Here is a 21,149-nt window from a genome sequence, read left to right on the forward strand (position 1 = left end):
ATCAAAAACTTCCCTGATGACGCAAGGGTCTTTGATTTTATAAGATAACACTGGAGACATAAATTTTGCCATGACGAAAACTATTAATAAATCTTTGATCATGTGACGCGATCATGAAAAGTCCTCAGAAATTCCGTGCGTTGCCAAGAGTGATTATCAGGAGCTTCAACTTCGTCCGCGTTAGTCATCGGTCGATGACCACCTCCCCAAGCGTAGGGGCCTTAAATCTATGTCGTTCGTAAGTAAATGTAAAACATGGAATATTATTCCGTAAGTTTTCTATCACGCTCAGGGAAAACTTACATCGTTATTTCTCAGGCTCCCAAAAAAATTTCACATTACTACGTTTATAAATCCAATTCGCTGCGGACCTACTCCACCAGAGGCATTGACGTTTTTGACAGGCGCTATGCCTGCAGGACTGTATATTTCTGACATAATTGAACATGACGTATTATTAATATGACAGTGTTTAAGAAAGAGTCAATTAGGCTATTTTCCTTTATTTTTCGCTCATGTTTCCATCCCGAGGATGCTAGTTACTCATTCTATTTTAAAAGGTAAGTTCGGTTAATTTTGCAATAGGTCTCGTTTTAAATTTTCTTTCATCGTTAATTATTTGTTAAGGTACGTTTTATTGCCTTGCTGTTCTTTGAACTGAGCATAATTTACGAACTCTGATGTATTTGAAGGATTGTATTTTAATCAACTGCCTAATAGCGTGGATTTAACTAAAGCAGAAATAGAATGGAAATATTTTAATTGATAATTTTCTCTCTTTACAACAATGTAAATTATAGACAACAATGATAATTTCATCCCTTCAAGAGCCACTGTTTTGTCATTTTTTTCAAATTTATTTTTATCTGAATCCGCATCGCAGCTACTGTATTTTATTCAACATTCTAAAACATCTTTCTCAACTGCGTTATATATTACCAATACTCAGTAACTACGATAACATCCTATTCACATTTTCATATCAACAGTATAAACACTGAAATGTACAAGTTATTATTATTAAAATAAAGGATTAAGATTTTTTCATCCTTTAATGAGTATTATTTCAGTTCCAAGCCATTAAGCTCAAGATTTTGTTGTACACAAGTTCCTTAACGTCGATTGCCCACAAGAAGTCCAGGTGGTTGAACTGACTGAGCGTCACTTCGAACTTTCCTTTCGCAGTTGGAAGCTTCCGGTACAACTCTTCTACATCCTGAAATATTCAAAATAAAATCGTATGAGTAACATTTATATTTACTCCCCTTTCTACAACCGTGAATGTGCCTCAGAAAAATATCGAGCGCAGCTGGAAACGGTCGATTTGAGTTAGTTGTCCAAATTGTACCGAATTATTGATTAGTCTTGGTGCGTTTGTCCAATGCAATGGTTATTGTAACTAAGACAACGGAGAAATCACTCTTTTTGAGTCGAAACACGCGATTTGTCTCTTCATTGACCATTTGAAGTTTATTTGTTCAATATAGCTTTCATCTATGTATGCATATATAAAATATAAACACAGTAATCAACCCGAAGGTCGGTTTGTTAAGTGATGGTTGAGTACTAAGCCCGACGGCGTGTGAAATTCACACATCAGGGTAGGGGGGCCAGTTCCTTTCCCTGTGGTGGTTATGGTTTCCCAGGAAGATCTGGCAACCGAAAAATCACATAGCTTGGTGGAGCTGCAGGTACCCAGAGTACCTTGCCCGGGAATCGAACCCGGGCCCTCCGATCAGCAGTCCAACAATCTACCCCGTGGACTACCGCGACCCAAATATACACAAATGTGCTTTTAATATAAGGTAGGATTTTAATAAATTGGTAGGATCCAGTTAAGTAATCCAAAACAGGTCAAATACTTGGGTGTTACTGGTACTTTAAACCTTTTCACGGGGTACATACATCAGAAGAATATACGAGTCAGTCTTTAAGGAACTACTTTTCAATAGACGGTTTTTGGGAAAATATAAGGAAAAGCTACCAGCAACAAGTATTTCAGAAATGTATTGGACACATAAGTTATCGTGGTATCAAGAGGGAGTTATTGAGGCAACAAATATATATTGGTAAAAATTCGACCACTGGGGAGAAAATTTTATAGAGACTGTAAGTGATATACTCAAGTACTCGTTCTTCTCTGGCACGATACGTGATCACAACTAAATCGAACCCAAAATCCCGAATATATATTAACTAAAAGACTAAACTTAAATGATTTAGTAATATTTACCGATTTTTGCAGAGTTTTATAGGCACATATGTGTGTAGGTATCTTTGTTTATTGGCTGGAATATGTTAATATGTATGTATGAACTAATATTTCTGGAGGTATCGATGGTTCCCCTAACTAAACGCTCTTTTTGTGGAATTAGGGAGTATTGTGTAGATGTAGATGCATCATACCCTACGAACTACCCAGGGGGACTGTGATGCATTGTCTTTTGTATCATTTATTCCAGGGGAATATGTTAGGCAATTCGGTTAAGCTCTTGGTTACTGACCCCCTGTGTTCGATTCTCGGTAACAACTCAGGGAAATCTCAGCTTCACCCTCGCTGTGTGAGTTTTGGTATTGATGTGTTAATTCCACACACCTTGATATAATGCGAGCTCCACCCACACTAATCAAACCAACCTACGGGTAGACTTGTGATTGAAATTCCTCAGAAGGGCTTTCAGAAGTAACTATGCTTTTGCTGCCAAGCGTCACCAGTTTAAGTGTTCACACAAAACTAGCATAATAATTCAATTACCTCAATACTGGCCATCCAATCGTTGTCTCCGTAGATGAAGTACATAGGTGCGGTAATCAGACTGAGGTCATATTCTGGTGGCGAATCTCTTCCGTATTTGTCTTTGTTACCGATCAGACCATAATCAAACTGGCGGAACTTCCCTATGGAATAAAAAAAGAGATAGGGATATATTATTTTTTTATTGATATTTTTCATTTTTTAATACCGTACCCTCCCAAGTGTCTTCTTTGTCTTTACAGCCATGCTACTAACCCTCCATTTTCATTTATAACTAAATCAAGTCCACGAGCAACTTAATCGAAAAATGTTAGCCATGGGTTTTCCTATCTAATTGTATTCAATGAACTTACCATTCGTAATCGCAACTTTTTTAGAAGTACTTATAATATCAATCATATTCTCCTACAACTCAATTGTGCGTAGAATTATTCTTTGCATCAGCCAATGCTTAGGTTATGCCCAATTTTGTCATTAATATCGTTGAATATTGAGCAATATTACAACTAGAAAATAAGTCATAAGAATTCACTATTCGCCATAAGGTTTACTATAATGTAAACGGAAAATATTGTTACCTATGAAACAACTCTAGGATATGCAGCGTCTTAAATATATATTGGTCAAGGAAAATAAAAATATGAAATTTCCTTTTAAGTTTTCCGTTTCATTGCCTCTGATTGCTAATTACCTCTCTATTAGCCTCGTTTGATAACATTTATAAAAAATCACTTGTGATGGTAAACAGTTTCTCTATTCATTTAAACAGGGCAAAGATATCCCCTGGAACGGGAAGGTTCCGCGATTTGAAATAAATTTATTTTTCACGACAAAGAAAGCATAGTGGATAGATAAAATATATGAAAAAGGCCGTTAAAGCCGTTGTAAGAGTAACTTCTTTTCGCGGATGCGGTTAATATTTTATTCAAAACATTATCTACCGGCATTTGCATAAACAGTCTGTTCCACCATTGCAGTCTTGCGTTTTCTCCCAGCAAAGCCAACCATTGATAAATAAACTACTTATAAAGATGCTGAATTTAGAGCTAACGCAATGCCATATTTCTGTAAAATATTTATCAAAATATGGGGTGTGGTACGGATTTGTGTGTTGAGATAAATACCCGAGTTGATTCCCTGAACGTAGTGAACGATGGTTTTCGTAGATGCGCCAGCAGGTGTGTGTCCGGTGATGACTGGAATCATAGTCTGAAAGACGAAGGAAAATAAAATAGTATAAGTAAATGTCTTAGAAGCAGGTAATAAATAAAATGCCTGAGGGATTAACTTAGTTTGTAATTTCACTGAGTTCTGACCACAACGAAGATTTGGCCAGGTAAAAACCACTACGTGATGACAAAGTATTAATGCCTGGATTTAAATACATGACTCCGAGTGGAAATGCTAAGTGAGTATAAAGGCAATATGCCGATGTAACACTCAAATGTGACGAGGGAAGCCTTTCATGTCTCTCTCTCGTTATCCGCTCCCTTTACGTCTCTTTCTGTTGTTGATTGCGACACAGTCTGCGTGATGCAGATTGAGCATGGGTAGCATGTTTATTTTCGAGTTCGTGGTATTAATCGAAGATATCGCAATCATAGTGTGACTTTCACAAATTACACAAATGTCCCGAGTACACTCCTTAGGTGACTCCTATTGATATATTTTTTTATAGAATTGAATGACATATCAACGCAAATCGGAAAGCGATACATGTCTGCACGTTCGTAAATTTCTCAACGTTTATGCATTCGTCTCAGTTCCGAAAGTTAGTCAGATCACCTTTGTGAATTGAATTACGTATTTTGTAATTAAATTATCGTAATTAGAAATGTATTGAAAAAATCGAAAAAATAAATATAAAGCGCTTTTTTTAACCCTATTTGTACCACGGTTTGATGGAAGAATTCAAATCAATCATAATGGTTGCTACTTCGTCTTGAATTTTGCAATTTCAGGCGTAACTGTGAGGAATGTTTTCGTTCACCGAGTGTTTATATCTTATCTCTCTGTAAAACATCGTCTTGACATTGAACCTAGCCGTGAACGATAGCAACCTCGTATATGAGTGTTACGTAACTCAACATATTCGGCCCACCTACTCAGTTCTAACTACCCACGTCTTTTGCAATTGCCGATTTACGTCGTGAAAGTACGATCGGGCAGAATTCCTCAAAATATTCTTTTGCTCTTCATTTTCCTTCGTTTTGTATTATCATTTCCAAAAGCCTTGGGTAGTTACCAATTCGCTGCTTATGTTGGTATTCAATGACTGGCGCGAAATTCACTATCTCATAACGATGTAAAACCACCGTATCCCAAGTACCTAGAGGTCAGTGAATGCCCAATTAAAGAGAGTTTTTACAACACTCTCGTCGAGCCCGTAATAGCCTGAAAACTTTTGGAAATGGTGGTACTTTCATTGGGCTGGGAGAGTGTGTTTTATTATTTGTGCGTCGCGGCTTGGCTCCTAAATCATCTTTCAACTGCATTCATTCTGCCGGAAGGGACCCTTCGAGCAGCAAAGTTCCTTCGTCTATCAAAATCATCCGTTGACGTCACTGATCGCCTTTTAGCCTCTGACCCAAACTGTTCATCCCCTCTTCCCCTACTCTCCTCCGCCCAATCTCCCTCTCCCTGCGCACTCCTGCGGTTATCCTGGGAGATGACTGCCACCCCTCAACTTCTGCGACGCAGGCTGGGCCGGGCCAATCGCTGCGACGCATTTGTCTAATCGCTACCGAGGGATAGGGAACGTGACACGGATACTGGACACAGTTTCAATTAGAAAAAAACCCGCGTTGAGAGTCGTCTCCCAAGTGTACAAACCTCTAATGGGTCACCATAGTTAAATGTTCACATTTGTTGGCGTGGAAAATTCACCAGGAAATCTTCACCAGGATTGAGATATCCATTGGGGAAGTTTTACGGAAGATAGCCCTTAGAGTAGTGTTTAGTATTTTTGGGCGTTCGCCCTATAGTAGTGAGTTTTAAATATTCTTCGAGATGATGATAAAATGATATTCTGTGTCACCTTACCACTTTTATACTAAAGAATGACCTTTGTCGTTAAAATTTATGCTCAAGGAAGAAAGTGAATACACATTTTTAACGCCAATCCCTTATTCGGTCGAATTTGTTTGATGCGTTATACTTTGGAGAATTTGTTTGGCTTGATTTAAGTGAATTTAAATATTTAAGGTGGTTCATGATTCATAATAGCATGATAGCCCCATTTCACCATTATTTCCCACGCTATTTGAGAATATTCGAGATTATTTAAGGAACTATTCTCTATGTTAATGCCCTAGATTACTGGAATAGAGGTGGAGAAAATCCACCCCATTGCTAGATTTTCATTTTTGTCACCCCCATGCGCAGTTTGCGATCTCGAAATTATTTAAATAATCACGTTTTTAATTTAAAATACCATCATATAATTCATATGATTTGAAAATATTTCATGAAAATTAATTTTACGAGACAATAGTATCTTAATTTAAAGACAATTATGCTAATTTGAAATTAATTAAATTTAAAATTGATTGATGACAATTTGACTTTTCAAATTGGAGACTCTTTTTGTACACGTTTTTGGAATTAGTCATATTTTCTAAAAGTTGCATAATTTTACCGTTTTTCGTCTAAAAGTAAATCAGTAACACTAGAAACTATGTATATGAACGGAAGCAGTGACTTGTATACCGTGATTTCTCCTTTTAAAGTAACAAAGCACCTTCAAGTTCACAGAGTGTTTATCCTGATAATATAGATTACAAAAAATACGGTCATTGTGTGCGCCTGGCGATATACTCGTCCTTAAGGACTACTGTTTTTGGAATTATTCAACGACGGAGTTTCGTAGTGGTCCGTATTGCGTGCTATCTTTCGAGACTTGTGGCACACCATGATGAATGGTTTAGCGCTAACAAAAGCATGGCGCCCTATGGCGTCGCGGAAGAGTTGGTCGTGCTTTCTTTAAAATCTAGAGGTTTGCGTTGAGATGATGGAGTAAACGGTTGGATGCTTCTCTTTAAGTTGTTCTCGTGTGTCCTTCAACTCACTTCATTGAGCTCCTTGGAGTCGAACCCGCAGAGGAGGAAGAGCACATCGCCGCAGAGTGACTGTGTAATGGCGTGATCCTTGCACGTAATCATCCCCACCATCTCAAGGAGTTCGGATTTAGGCAGGAACTCGTTGGCCCCGAGCATCTTCATGACCCACTGGAGAGAAAATATGCACGTTATAAAGGCATGATTAAGTGGACGGTGGAATGAACGTGAAAAACAATTGGAAAAATGGGTGGCTGGAGTGACGAGAGGACGATTGAACGGGTCACTAGCGGCTGAAAGAATGGCTTCAAACGATTTAAATGAGTATTGAAAGAGCAAAATTTTGAGAAATGTAATCTGAAGTGTAGTGGATGAGTGATTGAGTGAGCAGGAGAAAAATAATAAGGGAAAGAATCAATGCATGAACAAAAGATTTGAAAAAAGTTTAAAAAAAGCGGAGGAAATTAATTAATCACCTGACGACTGAAAAAGTGAAAGAACGAATAAACTGATTCCTGAAAATGTTTTAACATATTTTTACGGCTACCTTGTGTCGTTTCTTTGTAGTATAAAAGGTATTAATTTAGAGGAAATGGTTGAATACGTTTTAGCAAGAGAAATAGAAAATCCCTCTCTTTGTCCTTAAGTGTACCTACTGGAAGAATTTAGGCTCAAGTCGGTAAAATAGCTTTTGTCAAACTTAACCTTTCCAAACTCAAATCCTAACCTTTAACTCAATCCAAAATTTTATACTAATTTTAAGAGAAAACCAGATTATTTTAATGAACAAAAAATGATTCTGAGGAAAGTAAAATAATTGGAAGGTTTAAAACGTAAAGAAGATATTGGATCCATTTTTTGGAATATTTCAAATATGCAATAAAACAAAAGAGTACGTTCTACATTGAAAATTAATAGATCACGAAAGGTGAATAGCACGGAAAAATATTATATGGAAGCAGCCTCTAGAGATTGTTATATGATTACATCCAATTCAAACTGTAGAGGGTGAAATTCTCATAGAAAAGAAAACATAATATGATAATAAAGGGAAAACCTGGAAAAAAGGTAAAAAGATTAGAAAGAACAAGCAAATGTTAGAGGAAAAACAGAGCGCTAATTAAGAGTAAAGGCTTTGGAATTGATTTGGAATTTGATTTTGAAACGTAGAGAAAATTAAAAAGATCCTTAACAGGCAATTCAAACCCGTTTTGTGACATTTATACAAGAAGAAAAATTCCAAAGCATTTTCAGAAAAATGTTATTTTACCTTTGGTTACCCAAAAAGATAGTGGCGCAAGCATACGAATTTTTATGAAAAATTGGGGGTACTACGCATTCGGATATTTTTTTCCGAAAGATTAATTTGCAGAAGAATGCCAAAAGAGGTATTTTCAAACGAAGATTAATTCGAGAATGGACACGGATTGAGATAATGAATGTTTATTTTTCATGCTCTCACTATCGCTATCCATTGTCATTATCCAGAATCCAATATTTTATGTTTCACGTGTGTAGATTGCGGATATTGCCACCCAGCTCCAATGATTTGATCCAAACACTAGGAATCGCGTTGTATTGATTCTCTCTTACGAATAATAAATACTGTTAGAATATTGGTTAAGTAAAAGAAATATTTTTATTTAGTATGCCTTAGAGACGCTATCTGCACAATTACATAAAATTTAAAAACCTCCTGTTACACTTAGTAATATATAAATTTATATTCACTTACTTATATATAAAATTATGTATAAGACAAAAGAATAGCCGGTTTTTAAATTTTAAAACACTTAATGTCTACGCTCGACACTACTTATTAATCAATACTTTCATCAATATTAAGAAAATAAATATATTTATTAATACCTATGACCATGAAATCATCGACTGTAAGCTCAATTGCAGTTTCTAAATTAGTGTGGCTACATAATTTTCAACTATCATACATGTGATTGTCCCACTGAGGTTTTCTAGATCCGCATTTGTATAGTTGAAAATTAATAAACAAATGTATTGCCAAAATAAAGGATAACAATTCTTGGGGAAGATACGTGAATGTGTTCCTGTTGCTTGAGCATGAGTACAAAAACGGGAACACCCGATATCCGACGGTCGAAGGTTGTTTCATTGGTTTTAAATCAAATCGGCAAAACTTGAATGCCTAAAAACTTTTGTTTGATTAAAAAGAGAAAGAAAGAGCTCACGTCAATTTCGTCGATGAAAGGCGCCAGAATCCTTAGCGGCGTCTCGATTCGGGTCATGAATGCTACGGGAGCTAAGGAGAACTGGGCTTTAATCTTGGTGTTGTACTCGGGCCTCATGGTGCACATGACGTAGAACATGGTGGTTCCCATGGAATGGCCGGCGTAATAAAGGTGATCCTTTCCTGTTGCATTCAGGATGTAGTCGATCTCAGCCGGCAAGTCGTATATGCCCATCTCGCTCCAGCTGTTTGGATGCAAATTTAGTGTTGTCAACAACAGAGCTCATCAAGCATAAAGACTTCATCTAATTTACAATATTCAAAAAAACTGAAAACTTTTGATGAATATTCAACACCGATATGTTTTATAGTTTTATATTTGACGGTGGAATGAATTTTGTCCCATTCCCACAGGAAAGGCTGATTCGGTTACTTTCGCAAACTTGCAGTATCTGGCAAGAAACAATAGCGTAATTAATTAAAGGCTTGAAAGTGAATATTTTTCTCGAAAACTACGTACTGTATTTTTTACACGTGTTAAGATCTAAAGATCTGAAGAATTGAACCTGTTCAAATCAAAGGCATTTATGTACCAAAAGTCAAAGGTTCTATGATTCATGAGAGGATTTTCATACACTTTCTTAAAAGTTTCACCCACGACTGCAATTGGCAGCAGAAAATTTAGATACATGCATATATTAGATAAATATTTATTTATAACCATTAGACTTATTTCACTTCATCATTAAACTTCGTTTCAAATTCGGAATAATTCAAAGGTTGTTTAAAGGGGCAAAAAAAACAATCTTTTTGTTTGATAAACATATGGACTACGGTGCAGAATTGTGCCACAGTGAGGTATTTAAGATTTACTATTTATTTGCATGCAAAGAAAACATTAACAAATTTTAACTTTCTTGCGCTGCAGCCAAAATAGTGAAGCTTTGATAGAACTTTTTATACAAAAACTGTATAGAAAGAACTATGTTTGAAAAAATCGCACCTCATGGATTTAATCTACAAGGATAAAAAAATTGTTTCTCTATAAATTCAGCGACAATTGGCACTATTTCACTCAATGTATGCGTATCGAGCTGTTCTAATTTATAAATTTTGAATTATTATGTATATATTACTATATTATCAACTGTGTACTGTTATTGTCACTATATAAACGTCAATATTTGAATGATTTTACAGGATTTTTTTAAATATGTGAACTCTTTTTCTGTGTCTTCAAAATATGTACTTCCGAATGATAATACCTTGTGCGCTAGAATAGGAAAATCTATAAAGGATACACACCTGAAGTCCCAGAACTTAGCATCACTGGGTGATAAGGATATGTGCTTTCTAGAATAGGTGTTCCCACGTCCGTTTCCCATCCACACGTCGTAGCCGGCATCGGCGAGGATTAAAGCTGTGAAATAGATTGGCTACATAAATTATTCAATCGATAAAAAAATTGAACTTTAAGAAGACATCTTTACTGTCAGAATCAAAAACCATAATCCACTCTATCAAGTAATTCCATTGTTGTGGGTGGTTGTCGTTTTTTAGCGTTTGTCTCGTTCGGGACATGCAAGAAAAACGAATAATATGAAATGGAAAACATTTAGGGTAGTTTTCCTTGGGCTTTGATGTTATTTTTAACTGAAGTATTTAAACTATACCTTTCGGTAATTTAAAACATTGTAACAAGAAATTAAATTTAAAGATTCCAATAAATTGCGGGAAATGCCAAGACATTAACTTTTAACGGAGTCATCCGCTTAATGTGCATGCAGCAATTTCCGAGTGTGAAGGTCATTCGTATTGACCGAGATTTGGCCCAAGATCCCTCGATATCCGGCCGAGGCAGTTAAGCTACCAAACATTTAGCGGATGACTTTTTTAATAGTTACTGTCACGGCATCGCCCCAGTTTCTTGAAATTGGTCAAAGATAAAACACACCTAGTGTTTTAAGTTGGATTTAACCTCATGGACCCTGGTGCATCGTGAACGACAACGAAGGTGTGTGATATTGTATGTACGGTATTTCGTCACAACAACTTGTTTCTTTTAAACCCCAAAAATCTCGGAGAGTAATAGGAGGCCTCGGTAGCTTAAATTGCTAAATCACTTGGCCGGACATCTAGGGATCAGGATTCGTAAATCAGTCAAGGGGAATCATTTTTACACCCTGAAATCGTTGCATTTCAAATTTAAATAAATTATACGAATCTGTTTCTAAGTTATGAACACCATATGATATTCATGTTTACTATTTTGAAAGGTTTTACCTTTAATATCATCAATAGAATAACCAAATAAATCGAGTCATAAGTAGCAATTTAAAATTAGGTGTTCAGTTAATATATTTATATAATTTTAAAGTAATGTAATTAACTATATCTTCAATTCTAATTTGATTCAAAGAAAAAATACTTTTAGATAAAATATACTTTAAAACACGTTCATACAGGTATATATGTATGTACTAAATTAATGTTTGTGTTCCGTTTCGCAAACATTGACTGCCCAAACGCCACCGATACCTCTTCAGAATCGTATGTGTTAGTCAGTTACTACCCCGAGGTAGATTTGTTAAATAAAAAAAAAGTTAGCTGCGATCAAATAACGGAATTTTAACAAAAATGAGCTTAGGTTTTCATAGGTTTTTACCAAAAAAAATTAATCTCAGCACCGTTGTCATACCTCCTACAGAATAGTGTCGTCAAACTTCAAAAATTCATCAGGTGATAGTTGAAACATTTTTTTCACAATAATCCTTTCCGTCACATTGATCTTATTGTCTAATGAAAAATGTATGATATTTATTTTTTCTGAGCTTTTGTCAGTTTTTAAATAAAATATCAGGTAATTTATTAAAATAAATAATTGATGATGGAGTTACTCTTTATGTTTAGTGCAATTCGCAAATAAAAGCATGATTAACTTCATAAAATATCTGCTACATCATTCAAACATCAAACCTTGGGGTAGAGTAGCATGTAAACTACATTACGAGCTAAAAGACAGAGTAGCTTGTTGTAAATGGTTACATTATGAGATTGAGAGATTAATTAATACATGGGAGATTAATTCCTTCCCTACTGACATTAAAGTCAACTACCAACTTACATTTATTTAAAATTTCTTACTATTTTCTTTACGGTAATTATTCTACACACAACCCTTAGGTAAATTAATTCCCACATTCTTATATTTTATTTTTACAGAAATAATCATTATTTTTGTGTTAACTTATTAAAAATTGAAGACCGTTTTATTGCTGAGATATAAAATGGTTCCAGCGCTTCCATTTTTAGTTTCACTGCGTCTAATATGCTACGGGTTTTCATATAAGAAGTATGTCCCTGCGTTGATGGAGCTGCCGAGCTATAATTAAGTTCGATTAATTAGCTGCTTTGTTCAAATGTGATAGCAAACATTCCTCTCCAAATGCTTAAATCTCAATATGAGAAAACACTCGGTTTTGCAGTTATTCCTGCTTCTATTAGTGATTGGACCTGGAAATAAATGCTGTTAAAATGTTTTTTCATTGCAGCATATAGCAGAATATTTCTTTCCAAATTTTTATGTGGCATTCAAACTTGTGTTTAGCAGGATAAACATAAATGTCGACCGTACAATATTTAGAGTGATGTACGAATATTAAAGAGTCGTAAGAACTTAAGAAGGTTTAATTGAGCTGTTATGCGCTTGCGACTTTGATAAAATGTTCTCCGTTTGTATTTAATAGGGCACTGTATTAAATAATGATGATGAAACAAGGTCTTCCTGCGTTATTTTTATATAAATTGGCATGGAAAAGCCAAGATTTCATGCAGGAACTTTTGGTAGTGAAGGAATGTCACCGCAAGAATGGTTTAATTTATCAGAAAAGTGTGAAATTCATAAAAAAACTGATATTATCACCGCAATCATATGAGATGTGCTTAATAGTATTAAAATACGGCATCACCTAAATATCTGTGGTTAAATGTTATTAAATAATTTGTGGGAAAACGTCCAAATATGCTTGGTTTTAAAAATTGGTGCTTCAGAGAAATAAATATAAAAGCACGTTCCAGAAAGTGTTCAGAATCTCAGCTCAAATTTTGTAATGTTCAAGTCATATCTGCTTAATAACCACTCACGATTGGTTATTAAACTTGTTTTTATAGGGCCTCAGGTGTCAAATTGACTCGTAAAACCACGATCCAACCTCCTCAAATGAAAGGCAGGAGAATATAAAAGACATTCGTTAAATGGGGTTTTTGCTGAGATAACTCAAAAATAGGTTTTCTTGAATGCCTACTCTGAAAGGCTCGAATGATATTTTACGCATTTCTGAAAAATATAGGTTGAAGTAATGCAGGAGAACCAAAATCTTGTCCCTCTTATTTTTATTTCCGTTTTACAATGAATGGATTCGTGCCACAAGTCGTGGTCCTTGACCTTGACGCCCCCCCCCTCCCCACGATGTACACCAGCATGCCTTGGCTTCACTTTCCTGTTATCAGTTTTTTTATGAACCAGAGATCCCATAGGCTATGTATTACCGGAGGCTATGGATCAAAACATCTGTTTTTGCGTCTTTTAAGATAAAGAATAGGAGGAGATGAAGATCTTTGTGTTTTATTATGACGAATTTGGATGATACCTTTTTTCATTCGGGCTGATTGTAAGCCGCTTAATCACCTGGATTTCGCAAATGCCCCATGAGCCGTTCACAAATTACGTAAATCAAAGGAAGCTTCTCGTTTCCGATTAAATTCATCTCTTGCCATTAGGGCAGTGACTATCTACTTTATCCATTATCGATTGTTTAAGTAGGTTCTGGGGTTTTCGGGTAACTTAAACTTCAATGAAGCCCACAAAGGAAGAATATTCTTTATGTAATAAGTTATTTACTAGGAATATAAATTGTTTTTTAATTGATTTGTTTTTTAATCATTTAATTCGATGATAGGTGGAATACCTTGAACGAAGATTTTCATAAACGCTTCGCAGAGCAAATTGGATATCATTTACTATCGAGAATATTCGATGCTTTCATCAATGAATATTGGTGGGGGAAGGAGTCAGAGAGTATGTTTCAAATGTATTGGCATGTGAGAATAGTCGCCAGACTGGTAACTAGAAATGTATATGTTATTCACAATTCCACAGAGTAATTGGGTGAAAAAAAGTAGAAAATTTCGCCGTCCAAATATTGTGATGAATGTTGAACTTTTCTCCGTGACGCATGGGCACAAGAAGGAAGATGTTCTTTTATGGAAACAATATTTATTAAGTCGTAAGTGTTTTATCCTGTCGGAGTGGCGATTCAAATGAGGTTATGTGCCTATCCTTTCTTCACAGACAGAACTGTTAACTCTCGCCTGCGCCGCATATGTCACCTGGGAACATTTTTGAGTCTTCGTTCTCGAGTAATTTCGTGGGGATGTGGACGATGACGATCATAATTTAAATGAATGATATGAAAAGTACCAAAACTGAATTGAAAACTATAATTTCTGGGTGTATCGTAAACGTGCATCTGTTCTACAACCCCCCGTTTTTCCATTTCAAGGGCATTTCCTCTTTGCAAGATATGTTATGTTATAATTGATAACTTAAAATGGTAAAAAAATCGTCAGCCATCAGTCTCATCATTATGGCGTGGTAATATCGGATTCCACTCCAGTTATTAATTCATCAGGATTGTTTGACTACAGACCTCCATGAATCTTTAAATATTGTATGTTATCGGAAAATAAGACTTTAAAGATTACTAAAGGAAAATTAGTGGTGGTTTCATTCATAAATCGCATTGCCGCCCATCGTATCTTTCCAAACTTACGTATGGAGTACATTTTTATATGACTCCAAGATATGAATTGATCGTTGAGAACGAGGATGAGCGCAGATCGTATGCTTGTATAGTATGGTTGGTGTGAAGAATGGGGAAAAAAATAGATGCATATGGATTCAAATTAACTGCTGGTCTTGGCAGACTAGAGAAATCTATCTGTAAAAATTCGAAGAGGGCAGGAAAAGAGAATGGAGCAAAAATTCTCAGTATCAATGGGATGCCGGCTAAGCAAGAGAGAGGGAGGGAAAGATCAAGTACTTGGGTAGGATGGAAGGTGATAGAAAGTATGTGGCACTGCTGAAGGGACATTAGGATGTTCACTGTCGTGGACTTAGAAGTTAATAGTGCTCCATCTAATTGTTCATCAAAAACCAACCTTAGCCGGTAGACTATTGGTAACAACCACCATATGCATCTAAGCGTCTGAATCGGTCACCGCTCGAAACTGTGGTAGCAGAGTTCATTCAAGGAGAACAAAATCCTCTCATCGTATGGGTAAATAGGCTTTAATGCCTACCGAAGGCTTTTCCGGGTCCCATCATCACCCAATCGGCAGAGCTGCAGAGGAGACCGTGCTGCAGAAAGACGACCTTCTGCTCCCTGCGGTAAGAGCGGCCGGGCCTGTGCGGTATCCTGTGCATGGTCAGCACGTATCCGTCATCAGTCTGAACCACGTGTTCCTCCGCCGGGTAACCGTAGTACTTGATCAGCTCGGGCTGTACATGGAGAGAATAATATTATAATTGCTAATTCGAAAAATTTACAATTGTTCTTAGCCGACAAACCGAAGCCTAAGCGCTTTATCCTATCCTGTGATTCATAACAAGAGCACAAGGTCTTCCGTGGAGGTATGTCGGGAAATAATATTCCAAGGTCCGTTTTAAGTTTAACCATTATGGTTTTTTATTAACCATTTTTTAACCTGTACTATTGTTTTCCGGATTGTGGACGGCTTATTCATGGATCCCTTTCTAGAAGGGGCTTGGTAGCAATTGGGTAGAGTGATCAGCTGTAAATGGAGACCCCAGATTGGATTCCAGGTTAATTTAGGTGCTCTTATCTTCACATAAGCTATTCGAATTTTCAAATACTAGTTCTTCCAGGGGAATAGTAGGAACCAAAGGAAAATAAACTTGGCTCCTACATTGATGGTCAAATTTCCAACCCCGAGAGATATTTTTTAAGCTTGCCTACCGTATTAGGAAAATTGTAGTTAATGTAGAAACGACTTCCCTCATTTAAATTATATTATTATATTAGTGGGCACATCACCGAGAAGCAAGATCTTTAATTAAATCTGTAAAAAAAAATTAGTTTTTTAGTTTTATATTAAGAAGAATTTATGACGTAACATTAATAATAATGTTCAATTTGAAAAATGTGAAAATGGGAGTGGGTCATCGGAGGGAGGGTTCCATTGAAACAACGTTAGCGGGTTCCATAGAAGCAGCGGCGTGCCGCAAATGGCCCGCGGGTTATGCTCCACTACCGTTGCACTTATTAATATTCGGAGAGTTATACCCTCGCCCATCAAAAACCCTTGAGTTGATTGCCTTTTATACAGGGATTATTAAAAAAATAAGTCACGTGTGTGAATAAAAGATTGGCGTTATAAGAATTGCAGTAATGTCGATCAGTATGTTTTATGATGTTTTTCTCTTTCAGTTCCATCACATAAACATGAAGCGTAATAGTTACTTGTAATACATGTACACATACTTGGACGGCATAATAGAACACCAAAATATAAATAGAAAACACGTAAAAGGACGCTTACATTTAATGAAGTTTAAGTTTTCGTACTTCTCTTAGGCCTTATTCAGGTAAGACTATGAAGACGGTACAAAGAAACTTTACACTTCCAAAATAAAGATTTAATATTTCACGACCATAGTTTTAATGATTAGCAGTATTGCCGAGGTCTTTGATTGCGAGAGTGCTTTTCATGTAGTAATATGATATCACATGACCCTGAAATCTCCTTGATTGTCCTTTCATCGCCTCTAATGCTGACATTATCTCTCTCACCCTCCACCTCCGTTTATCTCCTACCGTGAAGATGGGCGTGTTTCCATTGAAAGCGCAGTAGTCCCAACCATTCGACCGCATAACCTTCTCTGCTCTCGAATTTTTATTTTAACACGCTCTTTTTAATGCTACCGTATGAGCACCGACTTCATAATTTAACGTTAATGCGGAAATTTAGCCTGAAAGGAGGGTTTTATTTACTTACGGTAGGCAAGAGAATCTGTGGTAGGTCAACTTCCCGTTTTTCTTCACTGCTGTCCGTTCCCCGTTCATTGTCAATTATCGGAGAAGTTGAAACTAGTGCCAAACCGGCAAAGAGGAAGAAATAATTTAGATTCTTCATTTTACGCCTTCCTCTGGCGAATGTCGGTCTTGTTGAATATTTCACTTCTGCTATGGAAACTCAAATGGCCGTTACTCGGATGCTCTGCGTTTCGGTCGCCAACATCCAGTCCCGGTATTGAAGGACTCCACAGCCGCGTACACCATTATATATATATCCACGTTCCAGAGTTTTCCTATCTGAGTTAAAAACATCTTTGACCATATTTGAACTGCTAGGTTTCCTAATCAAATCGGATCGATCTCTCAGATCTTCTTTGACAGGTGGATGTAATTCAGTGTATCACCTAGCGATTTTTTTCAAAGATAAAATTTTGGCATTAAATCTGAATCGAAATAAACCTTTATATCCCTAGTCGATCTCGTATGAGTGATTCATCTATCTCTTACAACTTTTTCTTTTTTTGAGTCGCAATGCACGTGCTTCATATGCTAGGCGTGCGTTTCAAATCATACGGATTTTATTGTCAGTCAATAATTAGCGATTGCATGGGAGAGTAGATATTGACAAACTCTTATTTCGCGCAATGCTTGGAAGTACATTTTTATTTCGCCACGTTTTATCGCGTGATCAACAATTTACTCGATAAGGGCACAATCACAACATAGGCTTAAGCTTATAATGCCTCTTTTACTACGGTATATCGGACAGACACCTGGATTACATATGTATAGAAAACACTAATGAAAACTTTAATGTGGAACTTACTTCTATGTGGCTCAAAAAATAGGTCATTCAGGCAGTCATTGATATGCCTATATCGGAGGCATTTGAAGAGTGCACGCTGGAGAGAATGGAAAAATTAATGGAAGAGAAAACAAAAGATGCAATTCTCTGAATGGTATAGGATGAGAAAGTTTTTAGGGAGGCGTTTGAAAGAGGCAAGATGAGTGAATTCATGAGATAATAAGGGACAGTGGGATATTGAAGACGTTAATTAAAGGGAATAGGGAGAATACTGGGAAAGGGAGAAAATGAATGATCATTTTGGAAGGAGTTACCGGAGATAGAAAGAGTGCAGAGCATAGAATTAGTCATTGTAATATGTATAGTATTATGGGGATATTTTGTGTCATGTTTTGTCGGTGCTTAAGAAGAATGTATTTTGTTGTCCCTGGAGCATCATAAATGTAGCTTAAGCTGATCAAAGACTAGTAATAACTCCGGTTAGCGCAAAAGGACTCCGAAAAATCCAGTGACGTTTGCTTAGCCATAACTTGCATGTCCAAAAACGACTACCCAGCAAAATACGCTAACTGAAGTGCGTTTAAGTGGGTCTTATGAAAATTTTATTTGAGAAATTTTTCTCATCAAAATAAAAGACAGTTGTAATAATAATTTGTAATAGTTTCCTCCGATTTTCGGATTACGAAATGTTTTCTTAAACTACGCATTACCGCAAATGTTTTTCCCTGCTGCTCATCAAAGTATAAGGTTAGTTTTACTGTCACAGTTCAACACGGTGAACTCCATGGATTCCACGATGTAAGTATACCCTACGTTGAACAATAGGCAGTAATGCTATGTCATCTCCAGCTGTAAAAATTGCACAAAATTTTAATGGTTCCGATTCCTGGATCATTGAGCACATTCATTTGGAGTGCAACTGCGTGAAATATTTCCGTACATATTCGATCAAACCTTAAATACTCGTTATGACAATTATGAATTATAGAATTTCAAGCACCTCCTCCCTACCTCAGTTTTAATGAATTTAATGAATTAAAATGAATCTAAACTTCTCACTGCACTAGTACTCTATTTAAACTTTTATAAGGACTTTGGTTTTATACGGCGCGGCAACATGGCCGCTGAAGCAAGATGATAGGCGTAGATTGGAGGCAATTGAAATGTGAGTGTGGAGATGGATGAAAAAGGTAAAATGGACGGAATGGAAATCAGACGAGGAATCGTTAAGCATGTTGTGGGTGGAGAGATCTGCCGAGAGGAATTCAAAGAAGGCAGAAGGATCCAGAGCGTTTTGATTGGTAGTAGGATGCTAAAGACTGTGTTTAAGGGGAGAATTGAAAGCAAACGACGATTGGGCAGGGGTAGGTAGGGGATTTTGGACGGAGTGAATAGAGGATGGAGGCATGGGGAATTGAAGAGCGACTAATTTTAATGTTGGATGACAGGTTGTGCTTTCTAAAGAAAGGTAATTAAATATTTCATTGTCCCGTTTTTCGTCCTGTGTCCATCCAAAACCTGTCTTAATTGAAAGAATACTAATAATAAGTACTCCATCAAGGGTTCTTCATTAAAACAATAATTTGTGGAAATATTTATTTTTTAAATTAATATTAATCCAAAAACAGCACTTATTGGTCTTTACACCCGGTTATCACCAAAACAAACACCCAAGCCCTAGATGGAGGTGAACCCACCCAGACGGAAATCAAACCCGCGACCTCTGGGTTGGAAGACGAGGTCGTTACCCCACAGCCACCAGGGCTAAAGATATGATATAATATTAATATGATATGAAGGAGCACAGATAGCTTGAGATATACAGAATGAGGCTCTGATTTTGGGTGAAATTAAACTACAAGCACCAAATCCGCAGCTAACTCCGTCGGTACCCACCCATATCCCTCCGCGCCACAACACAATGAAACATCATGTTAGCTCAAATTTTTTTATTCCCATTCGCATAGGAAAACTCGAGAAAAAATAACTCAAAGTATGAAATTTCTTATGTGTGGAGGTTGTAAAACTTTCTGCCCGATCGGCCGCCAAATGCAAATCCCTTCAAGTGTTAAAAGACTAATTTGAAATATGTAGACGTTTTATAACATACAAAATTTAATGAGAATCCCATTTTTATTGGCGATCATTCAGCCCTTAGCCGTTCATGCGTCGTTGTTTGAGTACCCTTATCCACTACCATGATAGTTTTTCCATTTTACTATGAAGTAGTGTCCATATATTCTTTGGATTCTTATGCAGACCTTACTGAATATGTTTCTTAATAAATATGCCATAGTTTAAACAAAGTTTTGCAGAATATATTTAAAATACCATAAAAATGTTAAAGACGTAATAATATTGCGTGGAAATAATAGGAAGAAATTACTTTTGGATTTCTATTGCTAGTAAAGCTATCGTCTTTCACATTCTCTCTGTAATTAGGTCAGGTAGGATTAGTGGACATTGCGTTCTTTCAAAGACCGAAGGGCATTGCGCTAAATACCAGCAGTACTCCCAAACCAACCTATTCGCAGGTTGCGCGTGCTTTTTTTAGAATGCCTATTTTTTCGACTGTTCTGGGATCAAATCGGTGGCATTAAACTTTAAGTGATCACACGTATGTATCGTAACTGATAATGAAACATTTTAATCATTTACCAGATCTTGATCAGAAGACGCAGGCACGCAAATGGAACTCCCGCCCGTACAGAGTACCGTTCGAAGGTAAGCAAACTCTGTTAATCTGTGCATATTTCTTTGCCGTGGAATCGGGTTTGAAGAATTAGCTTTTGTACACCATATACAATTTTCAAACAAAATTCATTTTTCCGTACCCATAGATACATGGATATGTCTGGGGGCTTGATAGTTGGGGGCAAGGATATGGGCGACTGGGGATTGAACGGGGGGGGCATGGTGATACCACTCGATACTGACGAATTGGATATGGCTGGCTGATACAGGCCTCGATACTGATGGATGGGATGGTCGGCTGGAAGTTTTGGATTAGCAGGATTAGTTAAGGTTTTCGGTACAGGGTGTGGTTAGTTTTGTCTGCCTGGAGTGTAGAAATGGCCTGTTTATTACTGAGATCTTGGCGGGACAGCAGGGGACGGAAAAGGTTTTGCTTTTAATTTCAAATAGAAGGGGTAGTTAATTTTTAACTTTCACAAGGGTGATACTCACCTTAAGTAGAATAATCCAACTTTTATTGATAAATTAAAACTTACCA

General features: G+C 36.7%; 1 protein-coding gene across 1 annotated transcript; it reads right to left on the bottom strand.

Annotated features, from left to right (window-relative positions):
• Nucleotides 1-1,061: 1,061 nt before the first annotated feature.
• LOC139698021 (lipase 3-like) lies at nucleotides 1,062-20,832 on the bottom strand. Its single transcript, XM_071596878.1, has 8 exons — nucleotides 20,752-20,832; nucleotides 15,377-15,575; nucleotides 10,322-10,436; nucleotides 9,018-9,261; nucleotides 6,823-6,981; nucleotides 3,880-3,964; nucleotides 2,756-2,898; nucleotides 1,062-1,216 (listed from the first exon to the last, which is right to left on the bottom strand). The coding sequence occupies exons 1-8, from the start codon at nucleotides 20,830-20,832 to the stop codon at nucleotides 1,067-1,069; spliced, it is 1,176 nt and encodes a 391-aa protein (XP_071452979.1). The 3' UTR covers nucleotides 1,062-1,066.
• Between the last annotated feature and the right edge of the window lie 317 nt (nucleotides 20,833-21,149).

Source organism: Hetaerina americana, unplaced genomic scaffold (genome assembly GCF_022747635.1).
Source record: "Hetaerina americana unplaced genomic scaffold, ioHetAmer1.1.p SCAF_8, whole genome shotgun sequence".
NCBI classification, from domain to species: Eukaryota; Metazoa; Arthropoda; class Insecta; order Odonata; family Calopterygidae; genus Hetaerina; species Hetaerina americana.